This window comes from Grus americana, chromosome 22 (genome assembly GCF_028858705.1).
Source record: "Grus americana isolate bGruAme1 chromosome 22, bGruAme1.mat, whole genome shotgun sequence".
Lineage (NCBI taxonomy): Eukaryota > Metazoa > Chordata > Aves > Gruiformes > Gruidae > Grus > Grus americana.
The window spans coordinates 2,864,813-2,885,681 of NC_072873.1; the positions used below are offsets into that span (position 1 = coordinate 2,864,813).

At 57.9% G+C, this 20,869-nt stretch overlaps 1 protein-coding gene across 2 annotated transcripts; it reads left to right on the plus strand.

Annotated features, from left to right (window-relative positions):
• Positions 1-177: 177 nt before the first annotated feature.
• STARD3 (StAR related lipid transfer domain containing 3) lies at positions 178-20,636 on the plus strand. 2 transcript variants are annotated; one of them, XM_054801787.1, is made up of 15 exons: positions 178-303; positions 5,639-5,918; positions 8,872-8,949; positions 9,231-9,308; positions 9,399-9,452; positions 9,555-9,672; positions 10,792-10,890; positions 11,582-11,637; positions 12,449-12,541; positions 13,957-14,019; positions 15,085-15,180; positions 15,741-15,820; positions 16,217-16,321; positions 17,641-17,734; positions 19,607-20,636. In XM_054801787.1, exons 2-15 carry the CDS (start codon positions 5,703-5,705, stop codon positions 19,709-19,711), a joined length of 1,335 nt encoding a protein of 444 aa, XP_054657762.1. In that variant the 5' UTR covers positions 178-303; positions 5,639-5,702; the 3' UTR covers positions 19,712-20,636. The 2 variants fall into 2 exon arrangements, with proteins under 2 accessions (XP_054657762.1, XP_054657763.1); XM_054801788.1 differs by lacking the exon at positions 178-303 and adding an exon at positions 2,601-2,829.
• Positions 20,637-20,869: the final 233 nt, after the last annotated feature.

Consider the following 20,869-nt stretch of genomic DNA (forward strand, 5'->3'; position numbering starts at 1 on the left):
CCTCCCACGGGGAATGGTCTGTCCCTCACCCAAATGACCCCCCCCCATACCGTGGGGAATGGTCCCTCCCAGCCCCACTGACCCCCCCCCCCCCCCCCCGCCGTGGGGAATGGTTTCTCCCTCCGCCCCCGTTGGGTCCGTGTCGTCCCGTCCCCCCCCGCCCCCCGGCCGGCTGTGGTCGATGCCGGCGCAGACTCGCGTTTCCCTTCCGGGGTCAGAGGTGGCAGCGGCGCCGCGCACGGGGCCGGAAGCGGCTCGCGCCGGGATCTGCTTCCGGCGGGGACCGGCACCGGGCGGCGGCAGGTACCGCTACGAGCGGGGGGGGGGGCCGGGGCCGCGGGGGGACCCAGCGCCTCGAGGGGGGACCCGGCCCCGCTCCCGGGGCGGTCGGTTCCAGGCGGTGCGCGGGCGGCGGGCCCTGGCGGGGTGTGGGGCCCCGGAGGGGTCAGGGCCGGCGGGGACTCGGCGCCATCCCCGGGCCCGGCCCTGCGGCCGCAGGGGGTGACTGTCCCTGGGGAGGGGGGGCCCGGTTCAGTCCTGGGGGGGGGGGGAAGTGGTTACCGGGTCCCTGGGGGGGCCCGTTGCCGGTCGCCCTGAGGCTTTGGGCCCGGGGACCCCCGGGTGGCCCGTGGTGCGGGGTCCCCCGTGGGCACCTTCCTCAGGGAAGCCCCGGGTGGTCCCGGGGCAGGAGGGGATCCTCGGCGTGCTCTCTTCCCCCGGGCTCACCGGCGGGTCCGGGGCTGCGGCTGTCCCCGGGAGCCCTTCCTGCGGCTGCGGCGCTTCCCCGGCCTCACTCCAAACCCCCGCCCGGTGCTGGGCCCCGCGGCCGGGTGCAGGAGCAGCGGCTGATCTCGATCACATCCTCCCGCAGCTGCCTCTCCCCTGACCCCCACGGGCACTGGGGGGCTCCGGGGAATCTGCTCCCGCCTGAGAACGGGAGCACGGGGGGGCTGGGGGGGTCCCGGTCAGTCCCTTGGTGAAGGGTGACCTGAACGGCTCCGTCCAGAATATCCTGCGGTGATCCCGGTGCTCGTAAGACCGTGGCGTTTGCATCCCTCGCTGGCTCGGGGGGCTGCCAGGCCGCTCGGCTTTGGAGGTTCATGCCGGTGGTTGGCTTACGCTGTTATCACGGACACATCCCGCCACTTCGGGTCCAGGGTCTCCACAAAGACCCTGAGCCTCTTCCCCCTCCCGCGAGGGTCCGATTGCCCGGTGCGCTCGAGCATGGAGCGGAGGTGTGAGACCAGACGAGATCCCGTGGAGCGCGGAGGTGTGAGGCTGGTGGCCATCGCTGCTCTCCGCCAGCCCTTGGAGACCCTCTCTCGCTGCGGTCACGGCAGCGTGAAGCTTCTCTCTGGCCGTAAACCTGGGCTGTCCCCGGCATTTAACATCCCGCTCTGCGGCACGAAACCCACCGGTGGCTGTGCGGGACGGGGCGAGGCGTGACCAGGGTCTCGGTCACAGCGTGGGGACAGCAGACGCTGCCAGTGGGGTCCCACAGCGGCTCCCGGGGGCAGGAGCCCTCCTGAACATTCAGGCAGGCCGTGCCTCTCCCTGCCTTCTCAAATGGGGGGGTCTGGTGCCAGGGGGTCAGTGGGGGGAGGCAGCACCCGGCCTGGCTGCGCGGTGCCACGGGGACGCCTTTGCCTGCGGGGAGAGACAGGACCTGGCTCAGCCGGTGGCGGGCAGCAGCTCAACTGAGCCGGCGCATGGGGCTGGGGGGAAACTTGGGACGCTGCGGGGTTTCATGGCGCTTCCAGAGGTGGTTGCAGGCAGCTCCCCTGACACGTCATGTGGGAGCAAGAGAGCGGCTTGGAGAAGTGACGGCTGAACACTGCCCACTCCCTGAGACGCGGCGAGCATGTGGCCGAGCCACTCCTGCCTTCGGCACACCGGGCACCGAGGGGCTGCCACACCAGGAGCCCGTTTCCTCTGGTTCCCCAGGGCATGGCTCGCACGTGGAGGGACTGGGGCAAAGGGGTTGCAAGCGAAAACAGCCGGTGGCTCCGGGGAAATGCACTTTTCACACATCCCTCTTGAGTTTCCCCATTTCTGCCTGCGGTGCTGGGGAGGGGATGGGCTCCCCGGGGGTCTCTGCTCGCACCTTGCGCCTGCTCGGGTGCTGAACTCGGGCAGCGGTGGCTCCTGGCCTTTCGCAGCAGCGGCTGTTCACGGACAGACCGAAGCTGCGGCCCTGATCCCCCTTGTCACTCCGCTTTACCACGGCTGGTGCCTGTCAGGCCCCCTCCTCTGCTCGCTGTCACTCGTGCCGGGAGCAGCACGTAACGTGCCTGGCAGGGTGACCTGTCCGAGCGTAGGCACGGGCTCAAGTTCAGCCCTGGAAGGTGCTTTAGGGGACAGGGTGTGAAGCCAGCTCGCCGCAGAGCTCTGCACCGTGCCCTTGCTGCAGGATCAAAAACCAAACAGCCTTGGTCCTGTGGGGTATCCACACCATGAACATGACGGAGCTTGTGCAGTGGTTGGACCACTTCATGGTTGTTTTTTGGAGTGAAGTTGAGTGCCTAATTTACTTAAAATATTTTACCTTTTTTGTTTTAAAGGCATCTCTCCCTGCTAGGAAGCTCGGACACGTGTTAGTGTCCGGTAGAACACCCGCAGTTGGTGTCTCTAAGAGGCCCCGTCCCTCTCGCTCTCCAGGCGTTTTGTCTCCTGGCGCAGTGTTTGGTGCAAAGGCTGTAACTCTCAGAAGAGGTGATATGAGAATTAGCTGTTGAAGCCATCATGTGAGCTGAGAAGACACATTAATAGGAAGTCGGGGGCGCAGGAGGAAAGGAGAAGCGATGTCACAAGATGGAAAGGCTTCTTACTGTAAGACATGTCATTAACATGCAAACGTGTGCTAATGAGAAGCTTGTGATTTGAATCTAAAAGCCGAGAGTGGAAAGGGGTGACACTGGAGAGGGGTGACACTGGGGCTTTGCAGGGGCAGCTCTGGCCGTTCCCAGGGACGGGCCGTGCCTCGGCACAGGTCCTGGGTCCGTTTTTGTGCCTGGCGTCCCGTTGGCGCTGGGCTGAGCTGCCGGCGTTTTGCCATGTGGAACTCTGTGGCAGCGGTCTCTGGGTATTGGCACTTGGTGTTTTCTCAGGATTTCACCGCCCGCCTGCCCTGTGCGTTTGCTTCCTGCTGGGATTCGTGGGCTCACGTCCCTGCAGCCCCTCTCGCCTCCCACTTCATCCTCCAAACAGGAGGTCTCACCAGCAAAAAGAAACCATATCTTTCCTTCAAGTCCCAAGAGCCCCTTTATTTTTAACCAGAAGAGCCCTCAGGGGTCCCAGGTGCAGGTGCCCCTTCGGACCGTGTTACTGTCACCCAGGGTGTCCCTCTGGGCAGCGTGTGCCACTCACGCTTCCCCGGCCTGTCGTGTCGGCTGTCGGAGCTGCGCCGCTCGAGAGCCCCCGAAAGCGGCTCCCGGCTCGGCAGCCGGTGCGGTGCAGGCTGCGGAGGATGTCTGAATGCATAATACAACACCGGGGCGCTCAATAATTTATCTGTCACCCAGAAAAAGGCACATTTATACATGCTTAGATCCAGCCCCTGCTCTTTCTGCTCTGAGCTTTCTCTTGCCTGAGGGAGCAGCCCCACTTCAGGGGCCTCATCTGGGCTTAAAATATTTCTGCAAAACCCTGCTCTGTGCCACGGTGCTCTGAAGGTAAAGCCCTTGTCGCCAGTTCTTCCCCAGAAGTTGGTTATTGCTGGTTGGTTTGGAATGGGTGTGCTTCTGAAGCAGTGTTAAACCTCCCTGGGAAGGCTGGGTTTAAACACTGTTGGGTTTAGGCCGGCTTAGCTGCATGGGGGCTCGTGCCAGCTACCGCGTCCCTGCGCTCTGCCGCGTCTCCGGTGCCGCAGAGTAGCCCCAGCGCCGCCTGGGCGTCAGGGGAGCGGGGCCGGCGAGTCTCACAGGGTGATTTTAAAGCGCTGTGAAAGTTATGGGGGGCTGCCTAAGTGCAAAGTGGTGTTTGAGGGAAGGAGGCGGCGACACCCTGCCGTAGAGGAGGAGGCAGCCCGTGCATGAGGTGATGTATTATTTAGCGCTCACAGATGTCTTTAACTTTTCTCAGTTTGAGATGGGCCCCTCGCTCGGAGCAGCGAAGGGCCGTGGTCGTTGCGGCTGATCTGAAGTGACAAGTCTTCCAGCTCCTTCCGAAGTGCCTCCGAGAGAGACTAACAGGGACTTGACAGGAGTCCAGCTTTGTTCCCTTTCCAGCCCCGACACTCCCCGGGGACTGGGACGCAGAAGCTGCTGGCGCAGGGACCCAAAATTGCCCAAAATCAGGCTGTGCTCAGCTCTTGCAGTTGCTCCAGTGGCTGGTGGGGCTCAGCAGCACCCCTGGCTTCGCCTGCCCCGTGGATTGCCCCTTCCTGCAGGTCTGGGCATGGTCTCGGGGCTTTTTTCCTCGGACATTGCGTGGCTGCAGCCTCCTGGTTGCTGCAAGCGTGATCTGCCGTAGACAGACAAACCTCACTCGGATCCTGGAGGATGCAGAACTGCTGGTGCGGTAGCTAATGCAGCAAAGAATCTGGGGTTTTTTGGAGGCAAAATGTCCTTAAGCAGGAGTGTTTTGCAGAGGAGTTCGTAGCCATGCCTTTGCCATGGGTGACTCGGAGGTGGCGGAGCCGGGGACTGACAGATCCCTGGCCTGACCTGTTTTGGCATCCGCTTTCCTTGTTTGTCTCCAGTGTGTGCTTTGTTGCACGGTCCATTAACATAGTGGCCTCCTTGTGCCTTGCTGACGGAGAGGAAAAATTTTAATACAATGGTTGGCACGGGCTGCGTGAAAACAGCCTTCAAACCTCAACACCTCGCTTGCGCTGGGGTTGTGTGCCCGGCACTGCCAGCCGCCGCGGCCGGGACAGAGAGCAGCGTTTTCCCTTGCTGCCTTCCTGCTGTGTTTCGCTTGGCCAGAGTTGGGTGTGAAACCCGGTGTCCCGCTCCCGAAGTGAGCAGGCTCCTCTCCCGGCCGTGTAGGATGGGATCTGTGGCCGATGGGGTGACCGGCTCCCCGAGGCTTCCCGGTTTGCCCTGTGCAAAACACGGAGCCCCTGGGAGCTTCGCATCCATCCCTGCAGAGGAGGCTGCTGTAGCTTGGGGTGGCTCCGGGATCCCTGTGACTGCTCCCTTTCGAATCACGGGCCTCCGTGGAAACATCCTGAGGCCCCTTTTCCTGCTGCCATGGCATCTCCGTGGGCTTTGCCATCTGCTGCTCTGGCCGCTGGCTGTAGCCGCCAGCTTGGCTCGCTGTGCTGCGAGCCTGTTCTGGGTGGCTGCCTCTGGGTCCCGGTGACACTTGCTGGTGGCTCCGCAGACCCCCTGAGCCTTTTGCAGCTGATTCCTCCTTCCCTGCAGGGAGCAAGAGGGAGGAGGGGTCCTGCCTGTGCTGGTGAACGTGGGGTGCCAGGGTGAGATGGGGCACCCCTGGGGTGAGCCCTGGATATCTTCACTTCAGGGAGGGACGCTCTTTGGCAGCCCAAAAAGCCAATATTACCCTTTTTGCTCAGGAATCATATAAACCAGACAGGATCTGATTTGGTAATAGGAATATCTGCCTTTAGAGGGGGAGAGGAGAAGGGATATCCGGAGACCCGAGGCCTGAGGGTCCCCTTTGTGTCTCCGCACAGGTGACGCACGGACTTGGCAGATGTTGCCCCGATTGACGTAGGACCCAAGTCACTTGGGCCAAGGATGAGCAAGCCGACAGACCTGCAGCACAACCTGGAACGAAGCCTCCCAGCCATAGCGTCCATCAGCACCTCGTTCTCCCAGAGCCAGGGCTTCTCCCCGTATTGCTACTTCTCTCCGGAGAAGAGGAAAGCCATCTCAGATGTGAGGAGGACCTTTTGCCTCTTCGTCACCTTCGACCTGCTCTTCATCTCTTTGTTGTGGATAATCGAATTGAATGTAAGTTGGGGGAAGCAAATCAGTGGATTCTTTACCCTTTTAACTTGTGCTTTTTAAATTCTGTTCCCTCTGCATTAATTGCTCTGTTTCAGGAGTCTTGGGCCAAGTCTTTGTTTGTTCTTCCCAGCACTCTGCTGATTTGCGCTGGCTGAGAAACCGCTGCGTGGTTAGTGTAAACTAAAGTCCAGCTCATTTCCTGCAACCGGGCTCTGTTGTGGCTGTCCAGGGTCGTTAACGCCGTCGTGTGTAGCGCTGTATGTCGTAGAGTATGTAACAAGATCTGGGGCCCGTGGAATCGCCAGGTTGAGCAGTTGGCCAAATTTCTCTCCTGCTCCCCTTGCCTTAAGCGAAGCCACTCGCTGTGTTTGCCAAGCAGCTGCCAGCTTTGCTGCAGGGTCTTGTTCTCATCGGAGGAGTGAGGTAGGATGTGCAGACCCTCCTCTTGCCCGCCCAGCTGTTGGGCAGAGACAAAAAGCGCTTTGAGCTTTGGTCCCAACGTACTGCTACTGATCTCAGCTTCTGAAAGCCAGAGATGCTGCTCCACTGCATGAGGGACTGGCGAAGGGGACTGCGAGGGTTTTGGTCCTCTGCAGTGGCTGTCACGTCTGCGCAGGCTGCTGTGTTTGCTCAACACGTCAACTGTTGCGATGACGAGGGAAATCCAGTTTATTTACCTTGGTCCCATCAGGTCGGAGTTACTCCCTGGGCTGTATTTTATTTTATTTTTCCTGAACTGGTCCCAACTGGTTTCAGCTGTGGTGGTGGCGGGTTTCAGGTACTACATGTCCTCCCGTGGAACAACCTGAGCAGAGAGGCGAGATGAACAGATAGACCCCAGCGATTCTGCGTGCAGCCCTGCCGGTGTCTGGCCTTTATTTATCAGCACTGGATCCTGCGCTCACTTAGCGGCTCTTATCTCTACCCCATTTATTTCCTGCGGTGTCTGCACTTAACAGATTGTCTCAGCCAGCAGCTCCCTTGCGCTGCCCGCTGCAGCCGCCTGCGCGGTGTCGAGAGCCTGAAGAGACCCCTGCCCCCCCCCCCCCCATCTAGGAAAAAGCCTCTCTCAGCCAGCATTCCAGTGATGCCGATGGTGTCCTGCACGCCTGGCTTGGACCTTGGCCCCCTGCTCTTGTCCCTGTTCTCTGGGCTCTCTGGAGAGGTGCTGTCTACAAATCAAAAAATCCAGCCCCGGGGAGATAATCTGCCAGCGCGGTCACCAGGGTGATTCTGAGCGTAGGTCTTGCAGGTAGCCATTAATGAATGACTAACTGCTGATATTTGGGCCCCGAGCCGAGATGCTGCATATTTAAAGCTATTAGGACAGCTTATTTGCCTAGTTATGAAGAGCAACGATTTTATATCATGACTAATGCTTTTTTTATCAAACGGTTTCCTTCGCTGCAAGATAAGCTGGGCAAATTGGCCCTCGTTAAATGTCTGTTGCCTGCAAACTGTAATTCTGCGAGCTTGCTGCTCTCAGAGACAGAGAGATGCCTCAGACGGTTCTTATTCCTTGTTCGTGGCAGTGGCCTGTATTTAAACTGAAAACATCTCCCAGAAATCATAATCCAAAGCCTTCCCTGTGTCTCGTTCCTCCTGCAGCATCTCATAGCGGAGTCGTGGTGTGGGGAAGAGGTTTTCAGTGGCAGCTCAGCAAAAGCTCAGCTGGCGTGAGTCCCGTAGCCGCAGATCAGATAAAGCAATAGCACAGAACTGCTTTGCCCCCCTCCCTCCCTGAATATTAAGCACCAGCCCTGACCTAGAGGGACCGCTTCCCGATGGCTGCCTCTTCTGTCCTTGGACTGTCTGACCAGAGGGTGCCAGGACACCAGGCTGCCAAGAACTGGCCTGAGATCCACCAACTTGTTTCTCACAGATCATCAAACAGCTGTCAGCCTATACCATCTTCCAGGCCAGCTGGGCTGCGTTCAAACCAATAGCCTAAAGGTGAAGCATTTGTTCCAGTTACCTGAGCCATCCGCTTCCTCATAAACAGCGATTTCAGGCTCCCGAGAACAGGATTTATGGTGTCAAAAGTACCAGGGCTGTCAAGCCCCGGATTGTCTTGAGGTGAGGCAAGAGAGAGCTCTTCTGTGAGCTTTTTCCATGCTCCCATACAGGATCCCAGAAAGCGTTTTTGCCACTTTTGGATTTCCTTGCTGCGTGTCCCTCGTCCTCCTCCCTCTTCCCCTTTGCCAGTACATTTGAACCTGCCGGTTGACTTTCCCTGTCGGATTTCCTGGAGGGCAGCTCGGCACTGCTGCGAGCCGTGGGAAGCCAGCTGGCCTGGAAGAAAGGAGAGGGGACCTCTTGGTGCTTTACACAACGAGGATGATCGCAGCTTAAATTCCACCAGGTTGCTGAGTGACCCCCTGAGAGCCCTCACGGGGAGATGTTTTGATTGTCCAGCTGTGGGAGATGCTTTGTTCAGTGCGTTACTGAAGGTGCTAGAGAAGTGGTTTCCTGTGGTTTTTTGGGTTTTTTTGGGTTGGTTTTTTTTTTTCCCGCATCTCCTCCCATACAGCTGAAGTCTGTCACCTGAAGCCACACATGGAAGCAGTGGGCAAGCGTGGGAGGTGTTGTCCGGCCAAGGGCTTTAGGCTGTGAGAGTTGTGATCCTGTGGCGCCGGATGCGCTGAGCCAAAGGAACGGCTTTTCGGCGTTAGAAAGCCCCTACGTGGAAATGTTTAATGTACCCGTGTGCTGCTCCAGTTCTGGCTGCCCGACTCGCGCTCCGCGGTGTGAAACCGAGGGTGAAATGGGCTGTTGTATCCTCCCGTGGTCCTGCGCTGGCAGATGAGCCCGCGTTGTGTGCGCAGCAGGCATTTGTATGCCTGATGCATAACCTGACCTGGCGGCAACCTCCGGTCACCGCTTGGCCGGGTTCTTTCTACCATTAGTTTCTTATCAGTGCACTCAATAGCTTTCTGGTTTCCTGTCTCCCCTTCAGACCAAAGATGGCATTCAGAAGAACTTGGAGAATGAAATCATCAAATACAAATTTAAGACCTCTTTCTTTGATATATTTGTGAGTATCCCAGACTGCTGCAGGTGAGGAAACAGCTTTGGAGCTAGGGGTGGCGAGGCTGAAGGCTGGGCAGGGAGAGTCTGTGTGCCGGGAGGGGGGCTGAGGTCTCCCTGCAGCCTGGCTCAGTGAAATTGGGCAGGACGCAGCCCGTCCTGTTGCAGCCCTGACCCCATCTGTCAAGGTGGCGAGGTCCTCGGGAGTTGGCCTGCGTCTGTGTCCTCCCAGCGCCTGGCAGAGGGACAAGGGCAGTGACTAGTGTCGACGGCTTTTTGTTTTTAAAGGTCTTGGCTTTCTTTCGGTTTTTTGTGTTGCTGCTGGCCTATGCAATCGTAAAGCTGCGCCACTGGTGGGTCATAGCGGTAAGAAGGCAATTTTCGCTTTCCTGTTTTTAGTTTTCTCTCTCCGCCTGGAGTTTGCAGGGATCTGAGATACGTAAATTTATTTTTCAGGTCACTACATTGGTATCCAGTGCCTTCCTGATCGTGAAGGTCATCCTCTCTGAGGTTGGTTTCCTTGGGCTCACAGGGGATTGCTTTGTGATTACTTGATGCTGCTGTTTTCCCGTTTGTGTAAACTCCCTGTGGTTTCTGCTTTCTTCCACTCAGCTTCTGACCAAAGGGGCTTTTGGCTATTTACTTCCTATCGTCTCGTTTGTCATTGCTTGGCTAGAGACTTGGTTCCTGGATTTTAAAGTCCTAACTCAGGAAGCAGAAGAGGAACGATGTAAGTATTTTGCTCCTCTCTGGTAGGAGTTGGCAGATGAGAGTACCAGGCCTGGGGTTTCTGCTGCTTTGGCAGCACCTTGACAGATATGACATTTATGGAGAAGTGATCTCCAGGCTGGCTGTGACGGTAAGTGCCTGACTCAATTCTGTTATGGTATATAAGTCCCTTCAGGGGAAGAAAATACCAGATTATAAAAAGCATCTTTTAATTGAGTGGAGAAAAACGTGCCAAATTCCCCAATGTCTGGATCCTGAAGCCAGACGTGTTGGAAACAGAGCTCACCTCCGCATCGGAGAAAATGTTTTGAAACAGTGGGACAAATGCCAGGTGGACTGTTGGACTCTCCGTCTCTGGATATCTGTCTTCGGATCTGGGCTGGAGACCTTTCAGAGAGGATTGCTTCAGTCACAGACACGTTACAGGGGCGCGGCGTGAGTTATGGTGTGTGAAATTTTACAGCCTCTGGTCACTGAGGTCAGACTAAATGGAGATCGAGTCTGACCTAATGCTTTACAAATTCCCCTGCGGTGCCGGGCACCTGTAACTTCCAGGGGTCCTTCTAGGGAGTTGGGTGCTCAGCCTGGACTGGCACGGCTGCCCGTTCCTAAAGCAGTGAAAGGAGTTTGTCGCTCTCCCAGGCTTAACTGACGAAAGAGGACTGGGAAATGGCATGTAAACGAAGGAGTATTTGTCAAGCGAGGCTCGATCAGAAATGCACTGACTGACTGGAAAACACCAGAGGATGTTTGGGTCTTGCAAGGAGGCTTTAAGATGAAAAATGATCAAGTGTTTAATGCCTCTATTGGATTAGGCTCAGGTTCCAAATTGCTTCCAGGGGAAGCTCTTATTTAATTAGATGCTTAATCGCCTTTGGATTTGACAGGCAAAAGAGCCCATTGATCTCCATGCAGATAAAATGTCTCAAACAAAAGATGAGGCAATAGGAGCTGAAAAGCTTGTGGGCTGGCTGGTGTCAGTGCGAAAAGACCAGCTGTGTCTGTAAGAAAGCGGCTGGGAGGGTGGTCGAGTAGGGGTGGCTGTGGTGGGGGCCCCAGGATCCCGTGGTGTTGAAGCGCCGGATGCCGTGCGTGTAAAACCTCGTGCTTTGCTTCGCAGGGTACCTGGCAGCCCAGGCTGCAGCCTCTCGCGGCCCCCTGCTCTACCCCAGAGCCCTTTCCGAGGGACAGTTCTACTCCCCACCAGAGTCCTTTGCAGGTAAGATGTGCTGTCCTCCCCTTCTGCCGTCACCTCGCCGGCAGCTGGGCCTCCTCGTTTCCCAGGCTTGTTCCTCCTGGGTCTCGTCACCTCCATAATCACCTCCTCCCCGAGCTCTGTCTCGTTATCCCGGCCCTTGGCAGTGACGGGTGGCAAAGCCTCCAAGAACTGACACTGCAAAACGGGCTCCCCTTTCCTCGCACTGCGCCTGTGCCTGGGCAGGAGTCGTGCTCAGCCCGGCGCGCCTGGCTTCAGCTCTGTGGGAAACTGGAGCCTTTTGTGGTCTTGGGATTAAACGCTCTTAGCTGCGGCTGAAGTACTTGAAAAATGCTGCCCTCGGGATGAGGGCACGGGGGCGAGTTGCCACAGGCAGGTGAGGATGAGAGCTGGCAGCACGCCACTGCCCTGTGACACCGCCTCGTGCTGGCTCTGGAGACCTCCCCTGTTCGGGAGCGAGGAGACGTCAACCAGAGCAGTTGTCTTGGTGTAGTTGACACCCGGTTTGTGCTCAGCCTTCCGGAGAGCAGAGCAGCGCCTGCCAGCCGGCTGCGGTGCGGAGGCGTCCGGGGTTGTGTCCACTGACAGCCCTTTCCATCGGATAGGGTGCGGGAATCGGACACTGTCTGTCCGAGGGAGGTTGTGCGAGTGGGGTTTTCATCAACTGTGTGTTAATTGCGTGCTTCCCCCCTAGGGTCGGACAACGAGTCAGACGAGGAAGGTGCAGGGAGGAAGGCGTTGACAGCTCAGGTAAACAGAGGCAGTGTGGCCTGAGCCCGGCTGTCCCTGCCTGTCGTCTTCAGGCTGATCCGGGGCTGTGGGAGTCTCTGACAATCCTGCAGCCTCATCAGGGTGCTGTATCCACAGAGCACCAGAGGCTGCTGTCCCTCATTTCACAGCCTTCTGTTCTGGGGACATTTGGCCGAGGAGCTCTGCCCGCCCCTCGGCACCAGGCTGTTCCCCGGGACCGATGGCATCGTGGCAGCCGCGGGAGGGGGTCCGCACTTCCCCAGGGCTGCGCACTCTTCTCCGCAGCATCCCCCAGGGATGTGGTTCCAGCTCTGCCTCCTGCCTGTCCCTCTCTCCCTTTCCCTCTCCCGTCCCTGGTTACACGGTCACGTACCAAGAACGACGTCGCCTGAACCGCCCCCGCTGAACTGTGGCTCACGGGGCGGTCCTTCGTCTCCCTGAAGCCTGGCTGGGTACAGGCTGCTTTGTGCTCTTTTCCAAGTGGTTCTGCTGCCGTTCAGCCCCAGTTTTGGCACCTCCACAGCAGGAAGCTCTGTGCATCTCGTAGCCCTTTGCCTGCTGGAAACCCTTACGTTAAGGCGGGAGACTCACTGGTAGACGCAGCTGGTGTGTGGATATGAGCCAGGGCGGGGAGCGTGACTTTGAGCTCCAAAATGAGGCCTCTGTGACCCAAATTAAGAGATTTCTGCGGTGTGGTAATGGGAGATATCCCCTTTTCCTCTGCCAGCCCCGGGAGGGGGGTTGCAGGCCTTGGACACGCATTTCAGGCTTTCTGCAAACTCAGCTAATGATACACTCCCTCCTCTCCTAGGAGAAAGAGTATGTCCGACAAGGCAAAGATGCGATGGAGGTTGTGGACCAAATCCTCGCCCAGGAGGAGAACTGGAAGTTCGAGAAAAACAATGCAAGTGTCCCCCCACCCCACCTGCCAGGCAGCGCTGCCGGCAGAAAGCACGGATGGCTTAGCAAAAACGGGAGGACAAATGAGGCTTTTGAAACCTCCTTGCGACATGAAAAATTAACAAGCGTTACAATTACCTGATTGAATTAGGAATCTATTCCAGTTCAGTTAAATGTAAAATCCCCTCTTATTTAATTAGACGTTTAATTGCCTTCCTGTTTGACAGGAGAGAGCCCGTTGCTCCTCCCTTTAGACAGCAGGCGGGCAGGGGCGGACAGCTCACCTTTGGTAGGCGTTGGGATGCGGAGCCGTGGCGTGGGGAGCAGTGGAGGCACGCCGGCCCCGTGGCTGCAGCTTCTGCCCTTGCTCCACGGCAAGGTGCCTTTGAGCGTGCCAGGGACACCAAACCAGGGTCTGGCTTTTCTGGCCAGCTTTGGCCCACACAGGAGCATGAGAGCATGGGGCACAGACTGCTCCTCCCACCCCCAAAGCCGTTTGCGTCCCCCCTTCCCCGTGACAGGCACCTTGCGGGTGCTGGAGCGTAAATCAGGGAGGTCTCTGTGCCGTACGTCTTCCCACGTAGCTTTGCCAAAGGGGTCTGCAAGTTGCGCCTCTTGCTTCAGGCAGCACAGAGGCACACAAAGCAAAGCGGGTCCTGCCCTGCCTGTTGCCTCGCTACGCTGGTTCCTGCCCTGGGCTACAGCGTAGAGTTTTCCGGGGTACCTACAGCTCTCCCCAAAGGGTGGAGAGAAAGGGGCAGCGTCTCTGCCCCCTAAAACCAACCTTGCTTTCTGCTTGTGGGCTTGCAAGGCAATTGGGGTGAGAGTCCTGCAAACTGCAGTCTCATCTGGTATTTAAAATTCCCCTGTCAAGTGATCCATTGTCTGATGCCAAACTAGCTGGGCAGATTGTTTTCTTTATCCAAAGGGGGATGGATTTAAATAGACTAATCAGAGTTTAACACAGGGCTAATGATGAAAGGTTATCATCTGTCCATCCCTAACCCCTCCAGGGAGTCTCTTCTCAGATGTAGGTAACAACAGCAGTGTTGGCAAACTAAAGCCCTTTCTCTTACCCTGGTGTTGGTAGCTTGCTACAAAGAGAATTTGACCTTGACGTGGAGTTTGCAGGCTGGCATGGGGCAGATTCTTTTTCTGTCTCATCACTGCTGCTGCTCTGGATATTGTTTTGTTTATGGAAATTTGTACACGTGCATCCGAGATGTGCTCGGTGCAGTTCCCGGACTGGGGTCGCTGCCTGGTGTTGGGGGACGGGGGACATTTGAGGGCTGGAGAGGGTCCTTGAGAATGACACACGAGGCAGGATGGCTCCTGCAGCCGCAGCCCTTGCAGACATTACCCCAGATAGAAGTGATTTATTTTGCCAACCTAAATGTAACTTTCTTATTTCTTGCACAGGACTTTGGTGATGTTGTTTACACTTTTGAAATACCTTTCCATGGCAAGACCTTTATTTTAAAGGTAAGAACCTTCCTGGATCGCTTCCTTAGCCTGTGTGGTACCGGCAAAGAGTGACTGCTCTGCTCAGAGCCACGGCTCAGCTTTCATGCTGTCTCCCAGCCCTGGCAGGACAGGTCAGCCTGCAAAGCACACTCTCTTTGCTTGAGACAGATGAACTGCGCTGCACGCTCTAGGGGATCTCTCCAGGAAAGCCCCTTGGCTGGCAGACAAACTCCCCAGTAAATATGCTGGGCCCCAGTCTCTGCTGGTAGAAGTGGGAGCAGGTGACTGCAAGACTTGATTCCAACCCCAGCATCTAGGACTAATCTGACCAAGGAGGCTAATTGCAACTAATTGCCAGCAAGACCAGGGCTGAGTGTGCGTCTGCTGCTGCCTGGCATTGAGAAGAGCTGCTCGGAAGTGCCTTGCTCTGTGCCCTCTCGCTGGAGTGGCTTGGCTGTAAACCATGCTTTAATGAAGCATTGGTGCTGCGGTGGCTTTTCTTTGTTCCAGTGCATATGTTGCCTCGCTGGCAGGAGCTGCCGATGGAGCAGCTCTGTATTCGCGAGGAAAAGCTGGATGGTCCCACTTTACTGCATTAACCGTTTGCCTCCAAAGATCCCCTGGCCCGCGGGGACGTGGAGAAATGAATGGTGTCCGTGCTGGAGCTCAGAAGAGCTTTTCAGCAACTTCCCAAAGCAGTCGTGTACACAGCAGAACTGCTGATAAAGTGGGGTGAGGGTGGGAGAAGAGCCAGCCTGAGTCAGCCCTGAGGTCCGTCTGTCTCGCCGTGTTACAGACAGACGGACACTTGCCCTCTCTTACACCAACGCGGACCTTGGCAGGCAGCAGTTCAATGACTGCTGACACCTGAGGTCTGGTCTGACCTCTCCAACTCCACGTGTGCCCTCCGGGCCCCTGGGAACGAGAGCGCTGTGGCAGAGGGGTGACAGCCTTGGCTTTGCGTGCGCTAGAGCCAGGCCAGGCTCCCCTCCTGTATTATCCCAGTTGTTCTTTGCATTCCTTAAAAATAATCTTAGTGAAGTGGAGAGGGGGACTGGCTAACTGCTCTGGCTCTGTCCTCAGGCTTTCCTGCAGTGCTCTGCTGAAACGGTTTACCAGGAGGTTATTCTCCAGCCTGAGAAGATGATCCTGTGGAACAGAACGGTGGCAGCTTGCCAGGTGAGCGTGCCGGACAAAGATGGCTTAATCACAGGAGCTCCTTGGAGCGGAGAGTCGGAGCTTCTCAGTCCAACACCGGCTGTTGGCGGTGCCCAGGCCGTACTGGAGCTTAGCTGGATCCGAGTCGCTGAGGCGTTAAATCTCCACTGCTCATCCGTACGATCCGAATGCTCTGCGGTAGCCAGCTGCATGCGTGTGCCTATCCAAAAGCCCATGAGGTGGGCAGGGAGATGGGCCAGCGGCTGAGCCAAGCCTGCTTTTTGCTTGGTAGGTTTTAGGCGTTTTGCGCTGTTGGTGTGGCGGGGATCCGGAGGCAACGCCTGTGCCCCCCCCCTCCAAAAGGCAGAGGGACTGGTCCCGGGGCAGGAGACAAACCTGTGCACACACTGCCAACGAGTTTGTCCCCTTCAGCCTCAGATCAGCTGCTAAAGACGCTCTGGATGCTTTGAATCCTGCTGCTGTTTTAGGGGAGGCTCTGTATCACCCAGCTGTTGGCACGTGTGGAACCTGCAGGCACAGTCTGAGGAAACCTCCCTTCTTTTCTTTCCCCCCCACCCCAGATCTTGCAGCGGGTTGAAGACAACACGATCGTCTCGTACGACGTGGCAGCTGGGGCCGCAGGCGGTGTTGTTTCCCCGAGGTCGGTTTATTCCACTGTCTGGTTTGTACAGAGCCCCTAAACACCCTCCTAAAACACGGAGAGAAACATCTGACTGTAGGGAGAGCGCTCTGCCCCAGCTCTGCCGCTCTTCGCTGGCCGGGAGCTCCCAGTGTCGATGAGGCAGGGCTGGCTGGCTGCGTGGGTGACGCTCCCAAAGGCAGGGAGCCCCTGAAGTCTCCTCCAGACCTTTCTGGCAGGAGTCTCGGAGCTCAAAATCTAGTCCGTCGGTCTCCCTGATAACAGCGTTGTGCTGTGCTTTGTCCGCGTGTTGACACACCTCTGCCACAGCCTTTCCCAGCAGTCCGGAGAGCAGGATCTGCTCCTTCAAAGTCCTGTTGCACATTTTAAAGCAGTCAGCGCCCTTTCTTTGCTTAGGGATTTTGTGAACGTGCGCCGGATCGAGAGAAGAAGAGACAGGTACATTTCCTCAGGGATGTCGACCACGCACAGCCTGAAGCCTCCGCTCTCCAAGTATGTCAGGTAAGAGGCAGGTTCTAATTTTTTTCCTTTTTTTTTTTTCAGCTGGTATCTGACACAGGCGCTTTGCTTAAGCTTAGGGCAAAGAGCCACTTAAATGAAAACCCTGCTGTCTTTCTGGCAGCGTTTGCAGGAAGCTAATCTATTTGTGGAACTAAACCTTGCTTCCCTTGTTCTTCTTCCTTTGTTAAAGAAACTCTCCGTGCTGTTCAGTGTTGCTCGGGCGTTTCCCAGCTCTCTGCTCAGGGGAGTGGAGGTGCCGACCAGTAACAGCGCAAACCCCAACCCAGTCCGCATCCTGTTTATGTAACAGTTAATTCCCAAACAGGGCCAGCTGCCATTTCTGAGGGGCAGTAAACAGCTGACTGTGGCTCGCTCTGAGCCTCTCGGATGCCTTTTGCTTCTCGTAAGCCAGTCACTTACTGACTTTAAAGGCTGCGGACATTGAGAGATGGTCCCGTGGGTGAAACAAGCTGCGTCAGGATGGACTGGCTCCCAAAGTGTCGGCAGGTCTTTGGCTTCTCCCCTTCCGAAGGGACAGCTTCGCCCGGCTGGCGATGGATCTCGGCTGGCGATGGACTCATCAAACAAGGACTCCTTGTTACTGTCTGCTCCGGTGCCTGGGGCCCAGCTGTGCCACTTCGCGCACTGACTTTGTTTTTCCTAATAATCTGGTTAAAGTAATTGACATTTTAACTCAGAGCCGTTATAGCTGCCTCAGTCTATTTAAGAGCTGGGGACTTCAGGGCCTAGAAAAATCTTTTTACAAACGTATGCAGCAAAAATAGTGTGCTCCTGAACAGGGAAGGGAAATCTGTATTTGGGCTCTGTGTGTGAGCACGGCTCTTGTCTCCGAGACGGATCAGATGGTGCAAAGAAGGATCTGGGGGCTGTAGTGACGAGGCTCTCCGCGACGAGCCTGTCCTGACAGCGCAGGGTTTCCCTGGCCGCTCGGCTTTCCAGGGACCTCTCGTTTGCACCCGTTTCCACAGGGTTGTGCCTCAGAAACCTCCCCGCGGTGAAGAGCCAGCGTCTGGCTGGGCTGGCACGGTCCAGAGGCAGAGGCTGCTTCTCAGCCCGCAGCCCTGCAGCAGCCCTGGCACCGCCACTGCCAAAGCACCTGTGGGAAACCTTCCTTGCCGTGCTTGCTCGTGTGCCTGCAGCCAAAGCAGATACCTTCCCGGGCACTCTGCGCATCTGCTCTTACCCCGCTGGGCTCTAGTCCTTGCTGCCAGGCGGAGGGGGTGGCTGCTGCTGCAGGAGCTAGCGCAGGATCGGTGCGGTGCACCCCAGAGAACGGTTTTGCTCTTGATTCCCCGCAGGGGCGAGAACGGACCCGGAGGATTCATCGTACTGAAATGTCCCAGCAACCCCAGGGTCTGCACCTTCATCTGGATTCTCAACACAGACCTGAAGGTAAAACCAGTTCTTTGCTGATGTGTGAGCTCTGCGGCCGTATCCTGTCCCCAGCAGAGCTCTCCAGGCGGCTCCGACATCCCCCGCGAAGCGCAGGCTGCGTGCTGAGGGTGTGCTCTGTGCTCCCGGCCGAGCGGTGTGGGGCTGCAGTCCTGCTGGCCGCTTCTGAAAGCGGCTCCTGATCAAAGGCTGCCCTAAAGGGACTTGAGTTCTGCTGGTAGAGCTTAAATGCTACCTGAAAATCACCCTCTTGCTCCCTGAAGATGCCCCAGGGTGAGGTGGGGAAAGCTCTTCCTTACCAGGCAGAGATCTTGCTTGGGGGTTTCACATTTCTCTGCATGCAGGACTGGGGGAGAGGAGATTTTTACCCTCTTTGGGGACTGAAAATGGTGTTGTCTGCCTGCTTGGGGCTCCCAGGAACCCGCTGAAGGGGCGATTCCCTCGGCCCTGCGTGCCCTGCTCCCAGACCCCCTGGTACAAACACGGGCACCCCTGGGGCGCACGGGGCTGTGTCCGCACCCGGGGAAAGGCGCTTTCGGCCCAGATCTGCAGCTATTTGCGGAGCTGCATGTTGAGTCCTTCCTGGTGGCCCAGACAAAAGGCAGCGTGTAAGGGAACCGGGGTCAGGCGGATGGGGGGAGCGGAGCTGGCCCATTTTCTTCCTCCGCTGAAGGTTGACGTGGTAATGGCGCTGCAGCAGCGAGCACAAAGGCTTCATTCATCAGCGCTCTGCTGCAAAGCTGCGCAGCCCCCTCCCCTCCCACGTCCCTCCCTCCCCACAAAGTAGATCAGCTCCTGCCCGCCTTGCGAAACGTTTTGCAAAGGATTTGCCAGAAGCGCTTGCCTGGGCAGCCAAAGCAGGGGCAGGGCAGAACACGGCCTCCTGCCTCTTTGCACCGGAGATGTGTTTTCCTTCGCGGATCTGGCTCCCGTGCCTCTTCCGCCCCTCCGTAACGAGCGAGTTGGGAGGGATAACGAACCCGCTTGGTTGTGCAAGATGGGGCTCGGAAAGGAAAGATGTTCCTTGTGCTTCCCGGGCCGGAGAGCACTCGCCCACTGCCTGCCTCCGCTGCTGGAAGAAATGCCGTAGCGGCCGAGCTATTAATAACCCGCCTGTCAACTGCTTCCACCATCTTCCTGAAGGGCTCTGCTGGTGCCCGGACCCCTCTTCTGTGCCGCCTTGCTATTTCCTTTGGCCCTGAAGAAGTATTTATAGCACATGGCTCATCCCTTCCTGCGAGGAAGGGTGAGAATTACACACGTGTGTGTTTGTGTCTGTGACGGAGCTTTGTGACGGAGCTTCGCCCCGGAGCTCGTTTCAGGGAGGTGTCTGAAATGGCCCCTGGCGCCCATGTCATAGAGAAAACCTGCTCCGGGGAAAGGTCTCTACCTCCTGCCCTGCTGAAACACCCCAATCCAAGGGGTGGGGGATCCTCCTGTGCCTACCTGACCCCCCAGGACAGTTGCCTGGCCATCTCTGCCCTAGCTGCCTGCACTCAGGACCCCCCTTGTGCCCTGGGACCCTCCGCAAGCCCCCGGAGCTGCTCCCAGCCCTGCCTCAGCTTCCTTCCCCCGCAGAGGCAAGGATTTTTTTTTTTTTTTTTTTTTTTTCTCCCTACATCTCACATAATAGAGCACAGGCCGAGGCGGTTGAGGTTGAGTCGTGCAGGGCTTTTTTAGAGAAATCAAAACGTGTTTCAGTTCCTCCCCCGGAGCGGCTTTCCTTGAAAGCGGCAGCTCCCCGCCGCGGTGCTGGTGCATCCCTCACCGCGGGCCGGCAGCACCGGGTCAGGACGGGGACCAGCCCCGAACCCCTCCGTGCCTCCGCACTGCCCTGACTCACGGCTCCGTGTTTGTCCGTTTTCCCCGCAGGGTCGCCTGCCCCGTTACCTGATCCACCAGAGCCTGGCTGCCACCATGTTCGAGTTCGCCTTCCACCTCCGCCAGCGGGTCAGCGAGCTCTCCGGCAAGCCGTGAGCAGCGGGGACCTGCCCTCACCGGACATTTCTCTGCGGCCGGGGGACAGCCGGGAGAGGACCCTGTGGCCCCCCGGGAGCGGATGCCCCCTACTAACAGCGCTGAGATGAAGCTGGGGGGTGCTTAGCTCCTTTTCCCATCGCCGTTCCCCCTAACTGGGGCCCTGAAACCACTGACTGTCGTGTGCCAAACCCCTACCCTGCCCTCCTCCGGGTCTGATGCCCCCACTGCCGTCCCCTCACACGGGGTTTGGGCGCTCATCTGTAACCCCCAGACTCCTGTACTTGTGCCCCGGTTCCATGAGGAAGAGGGGCTGGAGGAGAAGGCCACCGTGGAGCGAGGACACGGGTCCGTCCCCTCTCGAACCCCGTGCCAGGCTCTGCCCCTCCGTACGTGGGGTCAAAGGGGCAGCTCCTGCCTGGCTCACGGCCCTCGTCCCAAGGGCTGTGCCCCCCCTGCTCCCTGCAGCAGGGGATGGGGGGGCCACACAGGTCCCCCCTCCCCGGCCCTTCCCTGGTGTTTCGGGCTGCCCCAGTCTCCCCTTGGGGCTTGGCTGAGCTCGTCCCCCCCCACCTGCAGCTCCGGGCGGAGGCAGAGCATGATTTGCCTTAAGCAGAGACTTTTATCCTTTTTGGGGGGGTGTGTGGGGGGGGATGATGATGCGGGGGCGACTGCAGCTTCTTTCTACCTGTGAGCGCCGGTGCCGTGTTCTGCATTATAAATGGCAACAGCGCGAAGCCGCCCGCACGCGGGGGCAGACGCTGGCAGTGCTGCGGGGAGGGGGGAGCGCCCACGCCGGGCCCCCCCCTCTGGGGTTCTCTGCCCCTCTGTCCCTTTCTCTGGAGCCCATCCTGGGGGTCCACCCCCACCCCCGTGCCCATGAGGGGTGATACCTGTCAGAATTAAAAGCCTTGCACTGTTTGCAGTCCCGTGTCTTCCACCTGCCCTTTGGCACCTGGGCAAATAAAAGCCAGGAGGGGTGCTGGCCCATCCGGGGTGTGAGTGGCCACAGGCCTTGGGCCAGCCCGAAGCCCCCCAGGCTCAAAGAACGGGTCCTCCATGCTCCTTCGGTCACCGGCCATGGATGTTGCTGTCCCCATCCCATGGTGGCACTGGCAGCTCCTGGCCATTGGCACGGAGCATCTGCACTGGTCACCC